At 38.2% G+C, this 23,066-nt stretch overlaps 1 protein-coding gene across 2 annotated transcripts in view; it reads right to left on the bottom strand.

The window, feature by feature from the left end:
* LOC126483683 (CDK5 and ABL1 enzyme substrate 2-like) overlaps positions 1-23,066 on the bottom strand; it is a 171,889-nt gene that overhangs the window by 55,932 nt on the left and 92,891 nt on the right. Inside the window, exons 5-6 of one of the 2 annotated variants that reach the window (XM_050106764.1) lie at positions 13,920-14,050; positions 9,584-9,619 (exon numbers count right to left, since the gene is read on the bottom strand). In XM_050106764.1, the coding sequence (XP_049962721.1) occupies positions 9,584-9,619; positions 13,920-14,050 (167 nt within the window). The remainder of the gene's footprint in view (positions 1-9,583; positions 9,620-13,919; positions 14,051-23,066) is intronic. The other variant, XM_050106765.1, reaches the window with a different exon arrangement.

Here is a 23,066-nt window from a genome sequence, read left to right as displayed (position 1 = left end):
CTATTTTTTTAAAATCCGTCTTTTATTCTACATGTTTAAAAGTTTTACAGTGTGTAGATACATCCTTTAGGAACAATATTTTCATTTATCTACATAATTTCCATCCCTCTCAACTGCCTTAACCGTCTTGGAACCAGCGCCTGTATACCCGCACAGTAAAATTCTGGACCAACCTGTTGGAGCCACTGTTTGGCAGCGTGCACAAGCGAGTCATCATCTTCAAACCTTATTCCAAGAAAAGTGTCTTTCAGTTTCCCAAAGAGATGATAGTCACATGGAGCCAGGTCAGGACTGTAAGGCGGGTGTTTCAGTGTTGTCCATCCGAGTTTTGTGATCGCTTCCATAGTTTTTTGACTGATATGTGGCCATGCATTGTCGTGCAACAGCAAAACATCCTGCTTTTGCCGATGTGGTCAAACATGACTCAGTCGAGTTTGAAGTTTCTTCAGTGTTCTCACATATGCCTCAGAATTTATGGTGGTTCCACTTGGCATGATGTCCACAAGCAAGAGTCCTTTGGAATCGAAAAACACCGTAGCCACAACTTTTCCAGCAGAAGGCGTGGTTTTGAATTTTTTTTTTCGTTGGATGAATTTGCATGATGCCACTCCATTGATTGCCTCTTCGTCTCTGGTGAAAAATGATGGAGCCATGTTTCATCACCTGTCACAATTCTTCCAAGAAATGCATCTCCACCATTCTCGTACTGTTCCAAAAGTTCACTGCATACCATTTTTCTTGTTTCTTTGTGAGCCACTGTCAACATCCGGGGAACCCACCTGGCACAAACCTTTTTTTACCGCCAACACTTTCAGTATTCTGCAAACACCTCCTTCCCCTATCCCCACATAGCGTGACAATTCGTTCACTGTGATGCGTCTGTCAGCAGTCACCAATTCGATAACTCTCTGCACATTGTCTGGAGTGTGTGCAGTACGAGGCCTGCCACTGCGAGGACATTCCTCAAAATTGCCGTGCCTACTTTCATAACGTAACCTGCTTGCCCACCGACTAACTGTACTGCGATTGACAGCAGCATCTCCATAAACCTTTTTCAACCTCTTGTGGACGTCTCCCACTGTCTCGTTTTCACAGCACAGGAATTCTATGACAGCACGTTGCTTCTGACGAATGTCAGGTGTAGCAGCCATCTTGAAGACATGCTGTGATGGCGCCACTCACGGGAACAAGTTGAACTAAGTTTGAAAACAAGCGGGAAGGATGTATCTACACACTGTAAAACTTTCACACATCACACATGCAGAATGAAAACTGTATTTTTACAAAAATAGTGTGCTTCTTTTTTTTGAGTCACCCTCGTACTTCTTCCAGGTCCACATATTTAGAGTAACTGGCATACTTCAAATTTTTTTTCTAACCAGGTTCACTGTTAATGATGCTCAGCACAGATACAGGTATCCCTAAACATTGTGCAAATGCAACACGTGTTCTGTGTTAAACTACATCTCTTTTGGGGATTTATGATTTCTATTCCATCAAAACGATTTTTCTCTTTCTTTTAGCAATACAAAGGGCAGTCAAAAACTTTTGAACAATAGTCTTTAATTTTTTTTATTTTTTGCAAGAGGAGAATGAATTTTTTTTTTTTTTTTTTTTTGTGAACATACTTCATACATGGGAAAGAAATACAGTAGAAGAAGAATGGGTAGCTTTGAGAGATGAAGTAGTGAAGGCAGCATAGGATCTAGTAGGTAAAAAGACGAGGGCTAGTAGAAATCTTTGGGTAACAGAAGAAATATTGAATTTAATTGATGAAAGGAGAAAATATAAAAATGCAGTAAATGAAGTAGGCAAAAAGGAATACAAACGTCTCAAAAATGAGATCGACAGGAAGTGCAAAATGGCTTAGCAGGCATGGCTAGAGGACAAATGTAAGGATGTAGAGTCTTATCTCACTAGGGGTAAGATAGATACTGCCTACAGGAAAATTAAAGAGACCTTTGGAGAAAAGAGAACCACTTGTATGAATATCAAGAGTTCAGATGGAAACCCAGTTCTAAGCAAAGAAAGGAAAGCAGAAAGGTGGAAGGAGTATATAGAGGGTCTATATAAGGGCATGGTACTTGAGAACAATATTATGGAAATGGAAGAGGATGTAGATGAACATGAAATGGGAGATACGATACTGCATGAAGAATTTAACAGACCACTGAAAGACCTGAGTCGAAACAAGGCCCCGGGAGTAGACAACATTCCATTGGAGCTACTGATGGCCTTGGGAGAGCCAGTACTGACAAAACTCTACCATCTGATGAGCAAGATGTATGAGACAGGCGAAATACCCTCAGACTTCAAGAAGAATATAATAATTCCAATCCCAAAGAAAGCAGGTGCTGACAAATGTGAAAATTACCGAACAATCAGTTTAATAAGTCACGGATGCAAAATACTAATGTGAATTCTTTACAGACGTATGGAAAAACTGGTAGAAGCCGACCTCGGGGAAGATCAGTTTGGATTCCGTAGAAATGTTGGAACACGTGAGGCAATACTGACCTTACGACTTATCTTAGAAGCTAGATTAAGGAAAGGCAAACCAACGTTTCTAGCATTTGTAGACTTGGAGAAAGCTTTTGACAATGTTGACTGGAATACTCTGTTTCAAATTCTGAAGGTGGCAGGGGTAAAATACAGGGAGCGAAAGGCTATTTACAATTTGTACAGAAACCAGATGGCAGTTATAAGAGTTGAGGGACATGAAAGGGCAGCAGTGGTTGGGAAGGGAGTGAGACAGGGTTGTAGCCTGTCCCCGATGTTATTCAATCTGTATATTGAGCAAGCAGTAAAGGAAACGAAAGAAAAATTCGGAGTAGGCATTAAAATCCATGGAGAAGAAATAAAAACTTTGAGGTTTGCCGACGACATTGCAATTCTGTCAGAGACAGCAAAGGACTTGGAAGAGCAGTTGAACGGAATGGACAGTGTCATGAAAGGAGGGTATAAGATGAACATCAACAAAAGCAAAACGAGGATAATGGAATGTAGTCAAATTAAGTCTGGTGATGTTGAGGGAATTAGATTAGGAAATGAGACACTTAAAGTAGTAAAGGAGTTTTGCTATTTGGGGAGCAAAATAACTGATGATGGTCGAAGTAGAGAAGATATAAAATGTAGACTGGTAATTGCAAGGAAAGCGTTTCTGAAGAAGAGGAATTTGTTAACATCGATTATAGATTTAAGTGTCAGGAAGTCATTTCTGAAAGTATTTGTATGGAGTGTAGCCATCTGTGGAAGTGAAACATGGACGATAAATAGTTTGGACAAGATCAGAATAGAAGCTTTCGAAATGTGGTGCTACAGAAGAATGCTGAAGATTAGATGGGTAGATCACATAACTAATGAGGAGGTATTGAATAGGATTGGAGAGAAGAGGAGTTTGTGGCACAACTTGACTAGAAGACGGGATCAGTTGGTAGGACATATTCTGAGGCATCAAGGGATCACCAATTTAGTATTGGAGGGCAGCGTGGAGGGTAAAAATCGTAGGGGGAGACCAAGAGGTGAATACACTAAACAGATTCAGAAGGATGTAGGTTGCAGTAGGTACTCAGAGATGAAGAAGCTTGCACAAGATAGAGTAGCATGGAGAGCTGCATCAAACCAGTCTCAGGACTAAAGACCACAACAACAACACTTCAAACATTTAGCTATAAGTTGTCATATAAAAGTATTTTCTTTTATTTACAGGTGAGCCACAATGGACCATGAAATAACGGTCGGTGATGGAGTTCCTCTTCAAGATCAGTGATGATTCAGCCACATTGATTCACATGAAGTTGTTCCCTGTTTATGACACAGTGGATAGCAGCAGTATCCAGTGGTTGTTGCAGAGGTTTAAAGAAGGTGATTTCTCTCTACTGGACAATCCATGATGCGGTAGACTATCGACTGCAGTGAGTGATGTAAAAAGGAGACCAATGATCAAATCATCCAAAATGACAGATGTGTGATGATACAACAGCTTGCTGAAATGACTCATTTGTCACTGGGTAGTGTGGTATCACTGGCATAGTCACTAGGGTACAGAAAAATCTGTGCACGTTGGGTGCCTAGATTACTGACAAGAGAAATGAAGACAATGAGGAAGAATGTGTGCGAGGGTCTCATGAAGACCTTTACTGAAGAGTGGAAGCAGTGTTTTGATGGTGTCATTACCCAGGACGAAAAATAGTTGTTTTTGTCCAAACCTGAGAGTAAAACCAAATCACGGAGTGGTGTCATCCGGTTTCCCCTCGGAACAAGAAACCGAGACTTTCACGAACAGCAGGTCGAAAGTTGATGACCTCCTCCTTCTGGGATAAGTGTGGTGTCATTTTCACTGACTGTTTGTAACCTGGCTCCACAATTAAACGGGACCATTACTGTTTGTCACTGGACAAGCTACAGCATGCCATCAAGACCCATAGACCATAGCTTCAGGGTCAGTTCATCAGACTACAGCATGACAATTGCAAACCCCATACAGCCCTTATGATGCAGGAGAAAATCAGGAAAATGGGTTGGAAAATTGTTCCTCATCCTCCATACAGTACAGACTTGGCTCCATCTGATTTTTACCTCTGAAGGCCCACCTGCACGGTAAAACATTTGATAGTGAGAAAGACTGTATTTCCTGTGTCAAGTGATGCTGTAAAAGTCAATCCACAGAATTTTACCAAATTGCATTTACATAATGGAAAGAACGTTGGGCCAGAGGTGTCACAGCTGATGGAGGCTACATTGAGTAGGTTCAATGTATAGCTAAATGTTCAAAGTATGTTTACAAAAAATTTCATTCTCCTCCTGCAAAAAATAAAAACATTAGAGAGACTATGCAAAACTTTTTGAACTCCCTCTGTGTTTTACATCCAAAAATTGAGGCCGAAAACACTAAACTTATAACTGAAATAAATGGCTAACAACAAAGCATTTTGATAACAGGTATGGTTATGATCAATGCTACACTGTACACACAATTAATGTTTTGGCATGGTGGTTGATTGGAGTAGCTGTGTTGATTGAAATCCACTGATCCTGATCTGCAGTGACCTCTTTGTCGGCACAGCCAACGTAATCAACCTTAGCTACCAGATGATATGAGTTCAATACACGTATAAACCATAAATGAAACTATACTATTAGTTACAAATACTGGGAAGTGGATGTCCTCTGCATACAATTATAACAACAGAGCAAAGGTAACACTGAAACAATATGGCTACAATAATTTGAGCAGATTATTTATTGCATATTGCACAGTACTGAAAGCTAAGGCTGGCAGTAACAACAAACAAGTTAATGTAGGCCTGAAGTCACACTCTCTTCCGACTTCTACTGAAACAGTTACTCCCATCAACACCAAGCTGAGCAGAGCTTGGCACCACCAAGAGAAAATCACTCATTCCGCAAATTTTTTTGACTTTTACTGATCCAGATTTAGAGTGCCCACACTCAAGAAAATTAACAATGTGTCACCCGTAAACACTGTTTTGAGGCAAATGTCATGTCAGCTTCATTTTATATGAATTATATCAATTTTTTTTGCCACAAACAATTATCCATAAAATGTAAATTGTTTGAAAATTATAAGTACATTAATGGAAAAATTGGTGCAAATTAACATTGTGAACATTAAAGCTAGGTTATACTATAAGCAATAAGAGGTTAGACTACACACTACAGAAGCAGGACTCAAATCAACAGAATACAGGATGTCTGAGCAAGGGTGTAACAGGTGCCCCAGATGTTGTCCCCAGCTCATAGTGAGTTTGAGTTTTTTCTGCCATCATTTTGATGTGTGCAGTTAAATTCGAATCACACTATCTTCCATCATCATATCTCATGAACACTGTTAAAGCTCACACGGAGTATATGGTAACAGAGGACAGAGTCCACTGATCTGTTTCCAGTTTGGAAACACTTGGTTTTGCCAAACAAAACAAAGCCATTACTAACTCAGCTCTCTGAGTAATACTCAATTTTATAATCCAGAGGGTTATGAGTTATGTAATGCTACAGGTTTAAGTGTTCATATTCTGCTAGCAGTAACAAAGAAAAATAACATCACTCACAGTGAAATGGATAGAACTTTAGTTGAAAGCTGCACTCTTGTTTCTGACCAATGTTTCCTTATCTTTAAACAATCTGACAGGACAAAAAAATATTTTAAGTATACCAGAACAAGAATGAAATATGGACAATGTTTCAAGATTTACTGGTGTTGGGCCTAAATACCAGAACTTAGTGCTGCAAGTATCAGAAAAAGGTTTGGAAAATATATGAACTACGTCTAGTTAATGTGCAAACATTGCCACTACATCCACTTCCAAAATCTGCAATCATATGGTATTTACTAAACTTATACATCTATTTAATATACACTGTGCAACAAAAAATTTACAAAATTGATTTTATTCTTGGTGTGTAAGCAACATCAACTATGGCGTTGGTTCGAATTAACGACTGTAAACAACAGATGTGCATGCAGCCAATCAGATGTGAGCAGGTAATGTTAAGTAGTGGACGTGTGGCCATAGTGTGCCAAAGTAGTTGTCACACACATCACAATGGAGCACTCCATCTCTAAATCAACTGTTCAAGACATTCTCTAGAATGTTTGGAAAAAGAGAAAAATTGTGTTCAAAGTTTGACCTGCACATTTTGAATCCAGAACAAAAACAATGTGTGGACATTTGCTGTGACTTGATTTAAATGCAAAAGACTGATAATTATTTTGTGGAAAGAATCATTACAGGTAAAAATACTTGGTGTTATCAATGCAAACCTACCATAAAATAACAAAGTGCAGAAATACACACAATGGGTCAATTTTCCTACAATATAACCAACATTCAAGCCAATGTGATGTGCAAACTAAACAGCATCTCAAAGAATGATTTTTCTGATAGTTTCACATCACTGTATGAATGTTACCGGCACTTTACTTACACGGGGAAAGATTATGTACAGCATCTCAAGCATTAAAATCATCATCTTCAATTTTCTCTATTATTTATTAATACAGTCTTGAAAGTTTTTGGGCCTGGTAAGTTTGTATTGTCCGAGTTTTTCACAGCTGCAAACTGAACCTGTTTTATAGTACAAATGTACACATACTATATTTAAAATCTATATAACTGCTTTCAAATTCTGCAAATGTCAGCTCTTTCTCTAAATGTCACTAGAATTACTGCAGATTTTCCAATAAATATTGTTATGCATCTTCAGCATTAGCAGACTGAACCAACTATCTTACATCATGCGTCCCACTTTTTTTGCATAGCAACAATAAACAAACAACATTAATACACTACCTGATTAAAAAAGTGAAGTGCCCAGAAGACACAGGCAGACGTCATTGTAACTTTTACTGCACACACCGTATGTAGGTAATTAGAGTCAAAACTAAAATTCTCTATGGCAGGCAGAATGGCCACCAAAGAGCACAAATGTTTTCCATGTTTAGTGTTGTTAGCAGGTCTAGTAGGGTCTATGAGGGATGCAAACAGCATCAGATACAGAGTGATCACTCTGAAAGACATGTAGATGCCATATAATTGTGTGGCACGAAGTTATCAGCACCTAACAGTACGAAAGGGGCCTCACTGTGGGTCTCGATCTGGCCGGGTGGTCAGATTGTACAATATAAAAGTTTGTGGCACATTTAGATATGACAGTAGCCAAACTTTGGACTAGCTGAACTTTGGACTGCATGGGAACTTGAGGGCAGGTGTACTTGTCATCAAGGTTCTAGTCAAGCACTTCTAACTACTGTAAGGGAGATTCACCGTAATGTGCATCTAGCATTTTGTAACACCTTCACATCAGTGCCTGCCATCTGAGAACAAGTAGACTCCCTGCAACATTCTGTGTCATCCTGCACCATTGGTTGGAGATTAAAAGCAGATGGACTGAAGAACTACCATCTCATGCATAGGCTGCCACTGAACACCACAGCACAAGTGGCTGTGTTTGCATTGGTGTTGTGGCCAGACAGCATGGACTGCCGACGAGTGGTGACTGACTGCCTTTAGTGATGAGAATTGCATTTCTGCACTACCCTGGACGATCACTGTCCTCAAGTACGGCGGCAACCTGGGGAGAGGTCCAAATCTTCTGGTGATTTGGAGAGAAATAGCAGTGTCACTCCTGGTGTCACGGTGTCGGGAGGCAATGGGTATGAGTTGAGGTGACTGCTAGTGGTGACTGAGAGAACACTGATGGCCAATGGTACGTCACTGACATCCTGCATCCTCATGTCTTACCTCTTATGTGACAGTATTGTGGTGCCATTTTTTCCAGAAGTCAGTTATCTTCTGCAAATGGCATGTGTCTCTATGAACTGTTTGAATGATGTTCAGGTACTCACTTGGCCAGAAACATCCCCATATCTGTCCCCAATAGAATGTGTGGGATTAGTTTGCACATCAATGCTGCCCATAGCCAGGATATCAGGGACTGGTTGTAACAGTTGTTGGGCAGCTTGCCTCAGAAGGATATACAACAGTTTTATGACATCCTGCCCAGCCAAATCAATGTACGCATTCAGGTCAGAGGGAGTACAGTGTCATACTGATAAGCAGGCTCATACTGCCACACTCTTTGCAAATTTGACCCAGTTATGTAATCTCTGGAATTACATCACATACCCTCTTCAAGCCGTGAAGTTTCACTATTTCCTCCTCTCCATCTGGGTGCTTCACTTTTTTGTCAGGGAGTGTATTTTACCAGTACTATGCGTACTAGGGTACAGCAACCACATTGCTGAGAGCATGATCACAAAGGTTGTAAGCATGTACACCCAATTTTGTGTGCATGCAACATACATTTTCTCCCAGACACACACTTCTATCTGAATGTGTGCTACAAAATAAAATAACCACAAAATAATAATTTTCTGCACACCATGCACCAACAGTACAATACTTCGCTACTTTTGTTTTCACAGGATCATGAATGGTGATGAACTATTAAGGAACAACAATACAATACTTTATATGACACGCATTGTGCTTATTTTACTTGACAATATTAAACGTATGCTGACACTCTGAAACACCTACGGTAATCTAATGAAATTATTATTCAAAATAACACTGAAGTACTTCTTTCAAGCTTGCAATTCGAGCAGTATGCCAACAATACTATTGTTGTATGGTCGGTATGGAAGATATCATTTCAATTATTTGTTGTGTGTGATGAGCTTTTTTCATCTCTGACAAAATACTGTTCACCATACAGAAGAGCATTTGAAGCAAGCAACTGAAAGAGAGGACTGCATCAAAACTTATTCAAGACAATGTTAGTCAAGAAAGATTCTTTTAAGAAAGCAAGCACTGAATCTGTGGTGATCAACAGCTATATAAATACTTTAATATGTTTAGATAAATGAAGGTCAAAGTTCCAGAATATCCATGTATTAGTGTTATGTGCATTGACTTTCCTTCACCATATAGTACAGATAGTGAAACCCCAGAACATTCACTGGACAGCATTTTTCTACAAATAAAACTACATAATCAACTACTACAACAGCAAGATTTTCTACAAAATACAGAAGTTATTATACATATGCATTTTTTACCATTTGTGATCCATATGCCACGTTAAGACTTTTGTCCTGCAATAAAAATGTAAAACAATTGAAAAAATAAAAATAGGGGTTCACATTATTTCATTAAAAAAATTTGGTGCAAGTTCAGACCATGTTCTATGTATTTACCATGCATGTGTGCATTGTGTTTAGCTCAGATAATGTACTGATAGTGATACTTTTCAGGCCTGTTGAATGTAACGGTACATGAGCATCAGAGCGATGTCTCCACAAGGCAAAATGTTCAAAATCAAATACGGAGGAACCAATAAAGGTAACACAGATGAAAAATCTGCTTTGACATATACTGCATAACTGTTGTGTTTCTCATTTCTTTCTTTCTTTCTTTTTTCTTCATTTGTTTAGAATGAAGTATTCTATTATCAGAGGTGACTGTATTATTATAGTTTACAACTAACAATAAAGTAGCCAACTCTTATTAGAAGTTAATAATGCACAAATTTTTTGAATAGAAGGTTAAGCACTATTAATATCTGCTACAAAACAGAGAAGTGCAACTGAATGAGAGGTAATTCATCCAATATACTGAAGATTATTGGTGCATGTTGAAAACATGTAGATGTTCCGAGGCCGTAGACAATTTAATGTAGGGACAAAAACTCCAGACAGCATAATGTATGGCCTACAATAGTAAAAAGTACTGAGAATACAGACTACCGTGTTCATTATTTAGGTGGTTTATAGCTGACAGAATCAGAATAAACTGATTTAATTTTGCTGTAACACAAGAAGGAAACTAGCACATTATAAAGCCAGCAAAATGCCCTGCTCTTCCATAAACATAATACTTAAGAATGGATTTCATATTACTAGGCTTTTAGAGTGTTATAAACATTGCCCTGAAACATTTCACTGCAACAAACAAACCATAAGATGTTTTTGTCGCTTTGAGGAATTTGTCAAATGCAAATAATTCCATAAAATTGGTTTTCTCCAGTATCACAATAAGTTGCAATTGTATTTGTTGTAGAATCACAGTATCAAAGAATTTTGAAATGACGTCAGTTCAACCACCAATGGCTTTATCAAAATAGCAAATGAATCGTAACTTCTCAATAAAATTGTTTTAAACAGCTGTAACACCAAAGCCAAATCTAATGCCAAACATAATGGTGTAGTGCATGAGAAATACTTGGTCAATGATCTGAACCTTTACCAAATAATTTGATTCAAATTTAAAAAAAGCTTTCCAAAAAGAGAAGCACAAAATTTCATCAAACAACAAGAGACATGATACACATTAATTATTAAGAAAACTACAGGAAATCACCCTATAACTTATGCTTTGGTAATGTCAAACCAAATCCTCAGGTATTTGAAGCACACCATTTCTTGTTTCCATGTCCTTCTCAACCACATTAACTTCCAAAAGGAAGAACCAATTCTTCTTCCATGGATCATTAAAATTCCTGTACATGCGGAAGGGGGTAATATACTCTAGACATCATTGATGCAGTTGTTACTACTTCTGTGGAATCACCAAGAGTGATTACCAATACAAAGAAATTACTTCTGGTGTTTCACCTGCATGTTGGAAAATATTAACAAACAACTATTAGCTCCACTTTCTATGATGATACAACACAAAGCGACTTCGCCTGACAGGATACATTACAGACAAACAGGGAAGAGGAGGAAACAGAGGGGTACTTATGACGGTGGTGGGAATGGAGGAAAAATTTAAAGCGATTTATGTTTCCACTTCCATCAGCATCCATTTACTACCACAGTTACCCCACTATATATTACTACAAAAATTTGTAGGTTTTTCACCTTAAAAAACTACCCCTTCCTTCTTGTTCTCATTTTGTCTAGCATTGTATATTGTGCTTATAATTTCTATTTATAATTTTTTGTGACTCATTTTCTTCACACATCCAGATGATACCATTTTAATGTGTTTGTTTGTGTAGCCGTAACCTATAATAACAGATGATACTGTTTATGTCTGTCTTACTGTCTCATTTTGACCACATATTAGAAACAACCATTAGTAGCTTTCCTCTCCATTTCAAATGTTCTCATAATTACCACTATTTTTGTAAAATTCTATTAAACTGAGTTTCATTTTCTGCTCTCATTTTCATTGTAGAGGGTGGTTGTTTCAGAATGAAGGTAATATTTAACCCTCTTGTTACAGTTTAGAATTTCCTCTTCAATAATCTTTGGTGTGTGCTTGTAATACTTTAGTTTAATGATTTCACTATGTGTTCTTGGGTTTTCTTGTCTATACTTACTTAGATTTTGTTGCTTATCTTACACCTTTGATCAGTCACCAATATGAAAGCATTATGATTTCTGACAAGATCATCCAAAGGGCTCCATAAATTCAAGAGTAACAGTAAGTCTTCCCTTAAGACAATTTTTGATTTGCAGCTTGACCACAGCAGGAAGACCAATCGTGCTGCTGCTGACAGTAATGGAGAATGTGATGCCAGTCGATTTCCACTTATTTCTATTTATGTCAACGTTAACCAGCAAAAACACTGTGTGTATTATAACTGAAACAATCATTAATTGTATACTGTGCACTGTTTTATCTTTTCTCTTCAAGGTTTCTTCAACATCAGGTTTTAACATGAGTGAAGGCACCATTTATTCTTGACTCACCATAAGGTTTATCCACCTCGCCAACTCCAAAATGGAGGATACCTGTAATCTGCATTGGTGACAAGAAAATGATGCAGAGTGTATTGGATTTCTGCAATGGAGGGAGGGAGAGAGAGAGAGAGAGAGAGAGAGAGAGAGAGAGAATGAATATGCTACTACTTACGCAGTGAGACATGGCCTGAAGTAGTGACAATTTCACATGTTCATGACCTGTACATGTACACAGATGGGATTAGTGATCTTGAATGAAGTGATTATTTCTTGAAATTTTTATTTCATTTTTTCTACTGTATGTTTCAATAAATAAATAAAAGAACAGTCATTGGCCTTTGATTCATGGTGTTACAAGCTTCACCTGTCCCCCCCCCCCCCCCCCCCACTCTCTCTAAATAATACACCATTTGTAGCTGTAAGTATCTTCATTCAACATGTTAATAAGTTGATTTCAGTTATGACCAGTGGAAACATTTAGAAAGTGACTGTTACTTCCATGTGTCACTTGTGTTTTCAGAAAAGTACATAACAAAGAATATGATGCCAGTATTACATGACGAAATCATTGTTACTACCCTACACACTGCTACCCTCCCCACAGCAGTCTATTTGCAGGATGAGGTATGCTTGTTTCCTGTGGTGAGAGCCATCATGCAGAGAGTATTACATATTGTACACATTGCACTTAATGTCTGCGAATTGCCAGATTCTTTTTGCACAGGTTGACCAATTACATAAATTTCCTTCATCCTGTGATCACAATGGTTTCCACGACTGCTTCCTCTGTTATTATTCATCACCCCAATTCACACAATCTACAGCTTGTGGTACTGAAGTCATCTTTTGATTTGTTTATCAACACTACAGAGAATGTGCGTTTCATTGGGCAGCGTAATATAGTGAGCTGTGAATATATGCAATGAATAAACTTTTTTCATGGAAGTAACTAAACTGTGCGATGCAACTATGACAAATACCAGTCTACAATTTTCATTGTAACGTCAACATCAGGTTAGCACATTCATATTTTCCCAGGAGTCACGCACAATGACTACGAGTCAAGTAATAAGCGGACTGCATGGCATGAACGATCAGGAGTCGCTAATACAAAGAAGTTGTCATCACACAGTAGAAACAAGCCCTCAACTGTTTCATTTGTGATTACAGATGGATTTACATCTTAAAATGACCCATGTGAGTAAATCTGGATAATAATGTTATAACAGAATTCATTGAGAACCAAAACGTTACATATTGTTAGGAGAAGCAATGAATTATTCAACAAGAAAACCATCACACAATTAATAGTAACTCACTTTAGTGCACAGCCTTCTTGGGAAATATCTCAACCGTTACCAAACACAACACACTGAGCTGCCATGCCAGCGTAGATTACAACCTCTTTGACTCATAGACTCCAGATCAATTTTGCACTGCAGTCCAATCACTGCTAGACATGTAGCAAAAGTGGAGAAATGATAAAAATTCTCTCTACTATCCAAGTTTTGTTAGTTTTAGCCAAACAATACAGAACAGTGATGAAGCACACTTAACACGTCAACAACACAGGCCAGCTTATCTCTGAACGTCCAATAAGAATATGATCTAAATACATATATATGGCTGTGGAATATTGTCCATTTCCATAATTCTCTTTTGAAGAATTTAATTTTTATGCTTCCATATGATGTGGTATTCATACCGTGCAATAACATGTCTGGAACTTCCATGAGGACCATGAGACAAATCTGCCATCTCACCATCCATCCCAAAATGTTTACGGTCACGAAAGGAGTGTCTAGATGGAACCAGCAAAGCACCATATGATATTTCCTATAAACAGTACATATAAAACATCTCAGTCATCATAAACAAAATATGAAACAGCAACAAGAAAATTCTTTTACTAACAAGAATCTGAAACTAACATTTTTTAGAAATATAGGTGGCATTTCATTTAAAAACATTATTACAAATTAATTTACATCTACATTTACACACATACTCTGCAAGGAACCATATGGTTTGTGCATAATGTACCTTGTACTACTGTCAGTCATTCTCTTTCCTGTTTCAGGTGAAAAGAAGCAGGGGAAAAACAACTGTCTATATCCATATGATCCCCAGTTTCGGTTACCTTGTTTTTGCTGCCCTTACACAAGACATGCTGGCTGCAGTAGGATCATTCTGCAGTGTATTGGAAATGGAGGTTCTCTAAACTTTCTTAATAACATTTTATGAAAAGAATATCTTCATCCTTGCAGGCACTTCCAACTAAGTTAACCCACAATTTTTGTAATATTCACTTTGGCTGAACTTCCTGGTAACAAATCAAGCAGCACGCTTCTGAATTGCTTCAATGTCGTACTTTAATTTGATCTGGTGGGAATCTCATACACTAAAGATGCATCCAGGAACGGATCTCATTAACATTCTTTGCACTACACTTTCCTAGAATTCTCTCAATAAACCAAAATTGACCATTCACCTTCCCTACAACTGACGTGACATGTCCGTTCATTTCAAGTCACTTTGCAGCATTATGCGTAGATACTTAACCTACAAGACTGAATTGCGAAGTACTGTATCCAAACATTTTTTTCTACTCACCTACATCAGTATACATTTTTACACATTTCGAGGCAGCTTCCATTGATCACACCAAACAGAAATGCTGCCCAAGTCTTTCTGTATCCTCTCCAAAACCCACTGAATGGTGACTCTTTCCCATACTCCATAGTGTGTTCAGCAAACAGTCACAGATTGCTGCTCATGCTGTCCAACAGATAGTTTATGTATACAGAGAATAAGACCAGTCCTATTATTCTTCCCTGAGAGACTCCTACAGATACTTTTTCTCTGATGAGCACTTGCCAACCAAGACAACATACTGGGTTCTGGCAGTGTCTCAAAGGCTTTCCGGAAATCTAAGAATATGGGATCTGCCTGTCGACGCTCACTCACGGTATCCAGGATATTGTGTGAGAAAGTGACAACCTGAATTTTGCAAGGGCAATGATTTCTAAATCTGTGTTATTTTGTAAACAGTAGCTTCTCTCTCTCAAGTAAATTTATTATGGTGGACCTAAGAATATGCTCAAGACTTCTACTGCATACTGTTACTGAGGATACTGGTCTGTAATTTTGCAGGCCTGTTCTTTTTCCTTTCTTTTATACATGAGTCACCTGCACTTTTTTCTAGTATGTTGGGACTTTTCACTGGATGAGATACTTGCAACAAATAAATGCAAGGTAAGTATGGGACCAAAGTCAAAGAGTATTCTCTGTAAAATTGAATTAGGACTCCATTTGAAACTGGCAACTTATTTGTTTTCATCTCTTTCAGCATTTTTCAGTGTTAGGAATACCTGATTCTAGGTCCTCTATATGGGAGAGTATGTAGCAGTCATATGGTGGCATGTCTGTACGACCCTTCCGTGCAAATAAATTTTTCAATGTGAAATTTAAAACTCTGGCTTTCTTTATGCTATATTCTGCTTCCACAGCAGAATTGCTTACAAGTGAATTGAACAGAAGCCTTCAACCCTTTTAGCGATTGTACATAGGACCAGAATTTTCTGAGGCAGCAAGATATTTAGATAATGAATGAAGGAGGAACTTGTAAGCTCTGTGCATCCAACCTTTGTGTCAGCATCTCTGTGTTCTTTTTTAAACCGAGTGTACAACAATCTCTGTTTTCTCAGTATTTTCCAAATGTTGTTATAAAAATAGTGGGTTGTTGTTGCCCTTAATTCACCTGCTCGGCACATATTTCTCCAGTGTGACTTTACAATTAGTTTAAACTCTGCCCATAATTTCTCTAAGTCCTTTCATTGACTAAGTACGATTATAACTGCTTTTCTGCTCTTTCCAACATAAAGACACTCTTAGCCTTCTTGAAAGTTTTAATGGCTTTAGTAACCATCGGGCAAGATAACATCGTGATCACTAATCATTGTTTCTATACAGATACTGTCGATAAGGTCAGGCCTGTCTGTAGTTATGAGGTCTAAAATGTTTCCATTACATGTGGGAGACAGTTTTCGGAGACATCTTACAGACCTTTCTTGGGAGACTGTCTTGTCCATACAACCTGCAACAAATTAACAGGCATCCCAATCTTTAGTTGGTTGGTTTAAAATTGCCTACGATACAATTTTCATGATAAAGATACTACCACACTACTATATACTTTCTTTGAACAATTCCACAACTGTTAAAGTGGGATCAGTAGGTGGTAAAAACATGTGATGATTAATTTGAGTTCACCGAGACTGGTTATTTTCATCCAGATAAAGTACAACACCTTGTAGCCAAACTTGGTTTTACAAACTCCCAGGTTATCCAAAATGCTTCCAAAAGTTGCCGATCCAAACATAACACTGTACTCCACAGAAGTAATTCGAGGGTGAGAGTGTGTTGGGCTATTGTTAGCAAAGAGACACGAATGGCTGAACTTCTTATTTCCCCAGCAACCAACTCACCAGTCCAAATATAGCTACATTGCCAACAACAGAGCATTCAAGCAGTTGATTCCCCCTGTTGTGTATTTTAATGCTATTGCAATTGAATTGTGCGGAAGTGTACTTTTGCTGATATATTAACTGTTGTCAAAGAAGTTAAATAGAAGAAGAAGAAGAAGAAGAAGAAGAAGAAGAAGAAGAAGAAGAAGGAGAAGTAGTAGTAGTAGTAGTAGTAGTAGTAGTTTTCAATAACCTATTGCATCTAATTACAGAGGTGGTATTTCTACATTTCAGAATGAGTTGAGACTAAATCTAAATTTGAAAAGGCCTCATAGATATTGCTGAAAACATCCAACTTTGATAAAGTAGGGGAAGCTCTTTCGTTCATCCATCAATGAGAAGAAGGCACACCTTTAACCTGACCAATACTGTGAGAAAAAACTAAAATGTTAACTGTCTTGCTAGGTGAGGAAGGAAAGGGTGTTTCTTTTCCATGGAGAAAAGTTATTTGTAGACCAAGACAGAGTTTAAGTTCACACTCAAAGCTATACTAATGCCTGAACTTCCTAAGCAAATGAAACTGGTATTAATTTCATAATATTACATACAAAACCTTTAGCTTCCTCAGAAAAAAATGCCTGCCCCAGGAAACAAAATGAAAAAAAGAAAAGATAACTGTTAGTTTGGCATCAAAAGCTCCTTGAACACACTGAATAGAGGGCTCCAACATGTATTACGAAGTTGAAAAAAATCTTGAGCCTTGGAGGATCTTGCCAAAATGTGCTACGAGTTTTTTATGGATCCCAAAAAAGTTCTAGGATGTCTAGGGAACTGTCACCTAAATTAAGAATTTGTTATCTTTCAGAGATCTACTGGGTACAGAATAACACATATTAGATCACATGTGTTGTTAGTTTACGTCACCCTAAGATCTGTTAAACAATGCAGTGAGTCAATGCTTGCTGGCATCCTTCTAATGAAAAATATTGGGAGGGGGAACATTAGTGCTTGAAAACATTTGAAGGGTCACAAGAACGAACAAAAATTACTAAGTTTTTTGAATGAGTAATTCATATGCAACAAACTATTAAGTACAGTACTGTACTTGTACTGTGTGTTGAGATACTGCAATACTAAAAATGAAATTTTGACTTTAAAGATCTTAAGTGTACCCACCAGAGGTTTCTGAATTTGTTAGACCTTCAAAAGCTATCAAAAGTACACTACTGGCCATTAAAACTGCTACACCACGAAGATGACATGCTACAGACACGAAATTTAACCGACAGGAAGAAAATGCTGTGATATGCAAATGATTAGCTTTTCAGAGCATTCACACAAGGTTGGCGCCAGTGGCGACACCTACAACATGCTGACATGAGGAAAGTTTCCAACCGATTTCTCACACACAAACAGCAGTTGACCGGCGTTGTCTGGTGAAATTATGTTGTGATGCCTCGTGTAAGGAGGAGAAGTGCGTACCATCACGTTTCCGACTTTGATAAAGGTAGGATCGCAGCCAATCGTGATAGCGGTTTATCGTATCGCAACACCGATACTCACGTTGGTCGTCATCCAAAGACTGTTAGCAAGAGTATGGAATCGGTGGGTTCAAGAGGGTAATACGGAATGCTGTGCTGGATCCCAACGGCCTCGTATCACTAGCAGTTGAGATGACAGGCATCTTATCCACATGGCTGTAACGGATCGTGCAGCCACATCTCGATCCCTGAGTCAACAGATGGGGACGTTTGCAAAACAACAACCATCTGCACGAACAGTTCGATGATGTTTGCAGCAACATGGGCTATCAGCTCGGAGACCATGGCAGCGGTTACCCTTGACGCTGCATCACAGACAGGAGCGTCTGTGATGGTATACTCAACGACGAACCTGGGTGCACGAATGGCAAAATGTCATTTTTTCGGATGAATCCAGATTCTGTTTACAGCATCATGATGGTCGCATCCATGTTTGCCGACATCGCGGTGAACGCATATTGGAAGCGTGTATTAGTCATCGCCATACTGGCGTATCACCCAGCGTGATGGTATGGGGTGCCATTGGTTACACGTCTCGGTCACCTCTTGTTCGCATTGACGGTACTTTGAACAGTGGACATTACATTTCAGATGTGTTACGACCCGTGGCTCTATCCTTCGTTCGATCCCTGTGAAACCCTTCATTTCAGCAGGATAATGCATGACCGCATGTTGCAGGTTCTGTACAGGCCTTTCTGGATACAGAAAATGTTCGACTGCTGCCCAGGCCAGCACATTCTCCAGATCTCTCACCAACTGAAAACGTCTGGTCAATGGTGGCTGAGCAACTGGCTCATCACAATACACCAGTCACTACTCTTGATGAAGTGTGGTATTGTGTTGAAGCTGCATGGGCAGCTGTACCTGTACACGCCATCCAAGCTCTGTTTCACTCAATGCCTATGCATATCAAGGCCATTATTACGGACAGAGGTGGTTGTTCTGGGTACTAATTTCTCAGGATCTATGCACCCAAATTGCGTGAAATTGTAATCACATGTCAGTTCTAGTATAATATTTTTTGTCCAATGAATATCCGTTTATCATCTGCATTTCTTCTTGGTGTAGCAATTTTAATGACCAGTAGTATACATACTGTAACTGCAATACAAAATTCTGTAGTGCACTTTAGATGGGTCATGGGTTAACCAACAAATTTGTTATTCAAAACTGGTTCCCATCCTTCAGCTCTGTTAACTGAGGTTGGACTGTAACTTCACAGTCATCTTCGCAGGCAATGGGATTGGTAAAAGTGTAGACTAACAGAAAACAGCCATTCAAACAATTTTGTATCTACGTTTTCTGGCCATTATAATAACAGTAACCAAAGTACAAAGGAGAACAAGAACCAAAATGTAATGTGAAATGTCTAATAAAAAATATTATATGGTACAACAGGTTTCATTTAACTGCTACAGAAATGTATTCCAGATCTGCAGCATATCTGACAAAATATTGTATACAGCATTGTAAATAACTGATACAAAATTTGAAACCAGTGTTTAATTGCTGTTTTAATGACAAAATGACCCTTTATATACAGCTGTTTTACATCCACACCTGTATTGTGAGAGCCAGCAGTTATCCTGTCAAATCACACTGTTATGAGTATATGCTATAATTCAGAGAAACCTTCATTTCGAACACACAAATAAGATAGGTAAGCTGTAAGTGCATTGACAGGTCACCAAGCACCACTGTGGTTATTCTCATTCAACTATGAAATCAAAGCACTTGGAGAATCACAATTTAAAGGTACCATTAGTCCACTTAAGACTTTTGACCATAAAGGCAAACACAGTTTTCCATTTCAGAAATATTGCTTTTCTTGGATCAAAATCTGATCACTGGAAGCTTTATGATCTAGATAAACCTTTTCCATCACCCATGAAAGTGAATGGAATGGGTGTAGTGCAAATCAATGGCATACATAATTAACTATAGTGGTTTTTGATGTTGTTCACTTACAAAAACACCAAGAGAAGCAATTGTGTGCAAGCTGAGTATCTTAAACAGTGGTGAGATACAGTATCTTAAACAGTGGTGAGATACAGTATCTTAAACAGTGGTGAGATACAGTATCTTAAAGTTGGAAGACATCATGTAAAACTCTTTGTGTGGAGTCGTCTGAGGATATTATGTCTCCTAGTGGTATTGTGAACCTTCAAGGAGAAACCAGGCTAGTACAATTTATATGATCCCTATACAGCAGGGTCATTTGCCCTTAGAGGGACGCAGAGTAACTTCTGACGAATGCTTTTCTACGACAAATATTTCTGATGTTGGGAAAAAAGTTTATTTTATTCAACATCCAACACTGCAAACAGAATGTTAATGCCAGGTTTAACTGCTGATGTGTGTGTTGCCGAATCCTTCTTCTCATATGTTATTTAGGTAACTGAATTGAATGAAGACATACAAATGAGTGATTTTTCAGTATCTTCTTAATGTTTTGTTTTTAACATCTTTCACACCATTTTCTTTACATTATTCCTTTATTTCCTCTACATCAATATTTATCAAGTTTGTGCATGATATAACACCAATGGCAGTGTTAAGGATGTTGTGCAGTTCCACCATGGATGGGTAGTTACCACAAATTTTCACTATTTTAACTCTATTAGTGACACTGGTACATATAAATATACTGGACATAAAAAGAATAATTCTTTATAAATTTTTTGCCCCTGATCCATTTGTATGAAATACACAATAAATTGAGCAGTTTTATTCCCAAGAGTGCATGCTGGTGTGTATTCCATTCTTATGCTGAAAAAATTTTGTCACTTAAAGAGTTTATCTGCTCAGCCTGCCTCAACATTGGTTCTTCAAGTGGCTGATAAATTTAAGCATATGCTACGCATGACAAGCTTTTATAAATAAAAAAAGTGGTGCCAACTTTCCAAGCGATCTCTAAGGACTTTTAAGTAAAAAAATCTGTCATACATTCTGCACCTGTTACTAAAACACGTTCTTTTTTAGATGATTCTCTTGACATATGCAAAGCCCTGTTCCGTTAAATTGGTGCTGTTGCTCCTAGGTGGTATACCTGTGCCATAGAAGTATTCTTATGGTAATTTTGATGTTATCATTATGCACTCAAGCGTCCTTCTTAAAATTGAATATGCGCATATAGTAAAACAAAGTCATTCTTCACACTCATTCTTACTGTGATATGTTACATGGACACAGGTTAACAGCTTTTTGGATAAATTCTGGCACTGTCAACATTAAGTATACTCCTCCAGACCAGACATACAGGGACAGTCAACTTGCTCAGTTTCTGGGCAGAGAAAATTTGCATTCGGTAATTGTTGGATCTCTTAGTCTGAATTGATCTGGAATTTTCCATAGATTTTTTCAAACATGGACTCTTCTTCTTCTTCTTCTTCTTCTTCTTCTTCTTCTTGTCACTGTCTTCAATCTGGATACTGGTTTGATGCAGCTCTCCATGTTACTCTATCCCGAGCAAGCCTCTTCACCTTTGATAACCATGGTGACCTGCATCCTTTTGTATTCCCTCATGGTCTCCCTCTACGATTTTCAACACCCCCCGCATACTTACACACACTTCCCTCCAATACCAAAGTGATGGTCCTTTGGTGTCTCCTGTCAATCAATCCCTTCTTTTAGTCAAGCTGGCCACAAATTTCTTTTCTCTTCATTTCTATTCAGTATCTTCTCATTAGTTACTTGAGCTACCCACCTAATCTTCAATATTCTTCTGTAGCACCATATTTCAAAAGCCTCTATCCTCTTCTTGTCTGAACTGTTTATCATCAATGTTTCACTTGCACACACGACTAATAACATCTTCAGAAAAGATTTCCTGACACTTAAGCCTACATTCAATATTAACAACTCTCTCTTCTTCAGAAACATTTTTCTTGCCATTGCCAGTTTATATCTTATATCCTCTGAACTTTAACCAAACAGAAAAACTTATCTACTAGTTTTAGTGTCTCATTTCCTAATCTATTTCCTTACCCGATTTAATTTGCCTACATTTCTTTACCCTTGTTCTCCTCCTGTCGATGTTCATCTTATATCCTTCTTTCAAGACACTTTCCATTCATTCAACTGCTTTCCTTTCATGGTAGACACAAATGCCTTCTGGTTTTTGTACAAGTTGTAAATAGCCTTTTGCTCCCTGTATTTTACACCTGCTACCTTCAGAATTTCAAAGAGTATTCCAGTCAACAGTGTCAAAAGCTTTCTGTTTAAGTCCACAGATGCTGTAAACATGGTTTGCCTTCCTGTAACCGATCTTCTACGAGTATGAGAAGTTCTAGGGTCAATGTAGCCCTGCATGTTCCTACATTTCTCTGGAATCCAAACTGATCTTCCCCAAGGTTGGCTTTTGTCGTATTTCCCATTCTCCTGTAAAGAATTTCTGTTAGTATTCTGCAACCACGACTCATTAAACTGATAGTTCTTCAGAATTGGAATTTCTTCCTGCAGTCGGAGTATTTCACCTGTCTCATACATCTTTTACGCCAGAGTTTTGTCACGGCTGGCTTTCCAAAGGCTATCAGTATTTCTGACAGAATGTTATCTACTCCAGGGGCCAGGTTTCCACTTAGGTCTTGCAGTGTTCTGTCATATTCTTCTTGCAGTATCATATCTCCCATCTCACCTTCATCAATGTCCTCTTCCCTTTCTATAACACTGCCTTCAAGTTCATCTTCCTTGTATAGTCCCTCTATATACTCCCTCGATCTATCACCTTTAGGACCGGTTTTTGATTTGAGCTCTTGATATTCACAAAGCTCTTTCTCTTTTTTCCAAAAGTCTCTTTAATTTTCCTGTAGGCAGAATCTATCTTTTCCCTAGAAATACTCTTCT

This window comes from Schistocerca serialis, chromosome 6, assembly GCF_023864345.2.
Source record: "Schistocerca serialis cubense isolate TAMUIC-IGC-003099 chromosome 6, iqSchSeri2.2, whole genome shotgun sequence".
NCBI lineage: Eukaryota > Metazoa > Arthropoda > Insecta > Orthoptera > Acrididae > Schistocerca > Schistocerca serialis.
The sequence above is the reverse complement of the archived record's forward strand: the minus strand, read 5'-3'. Positions and strand labels throughout refer to the sequence as shown.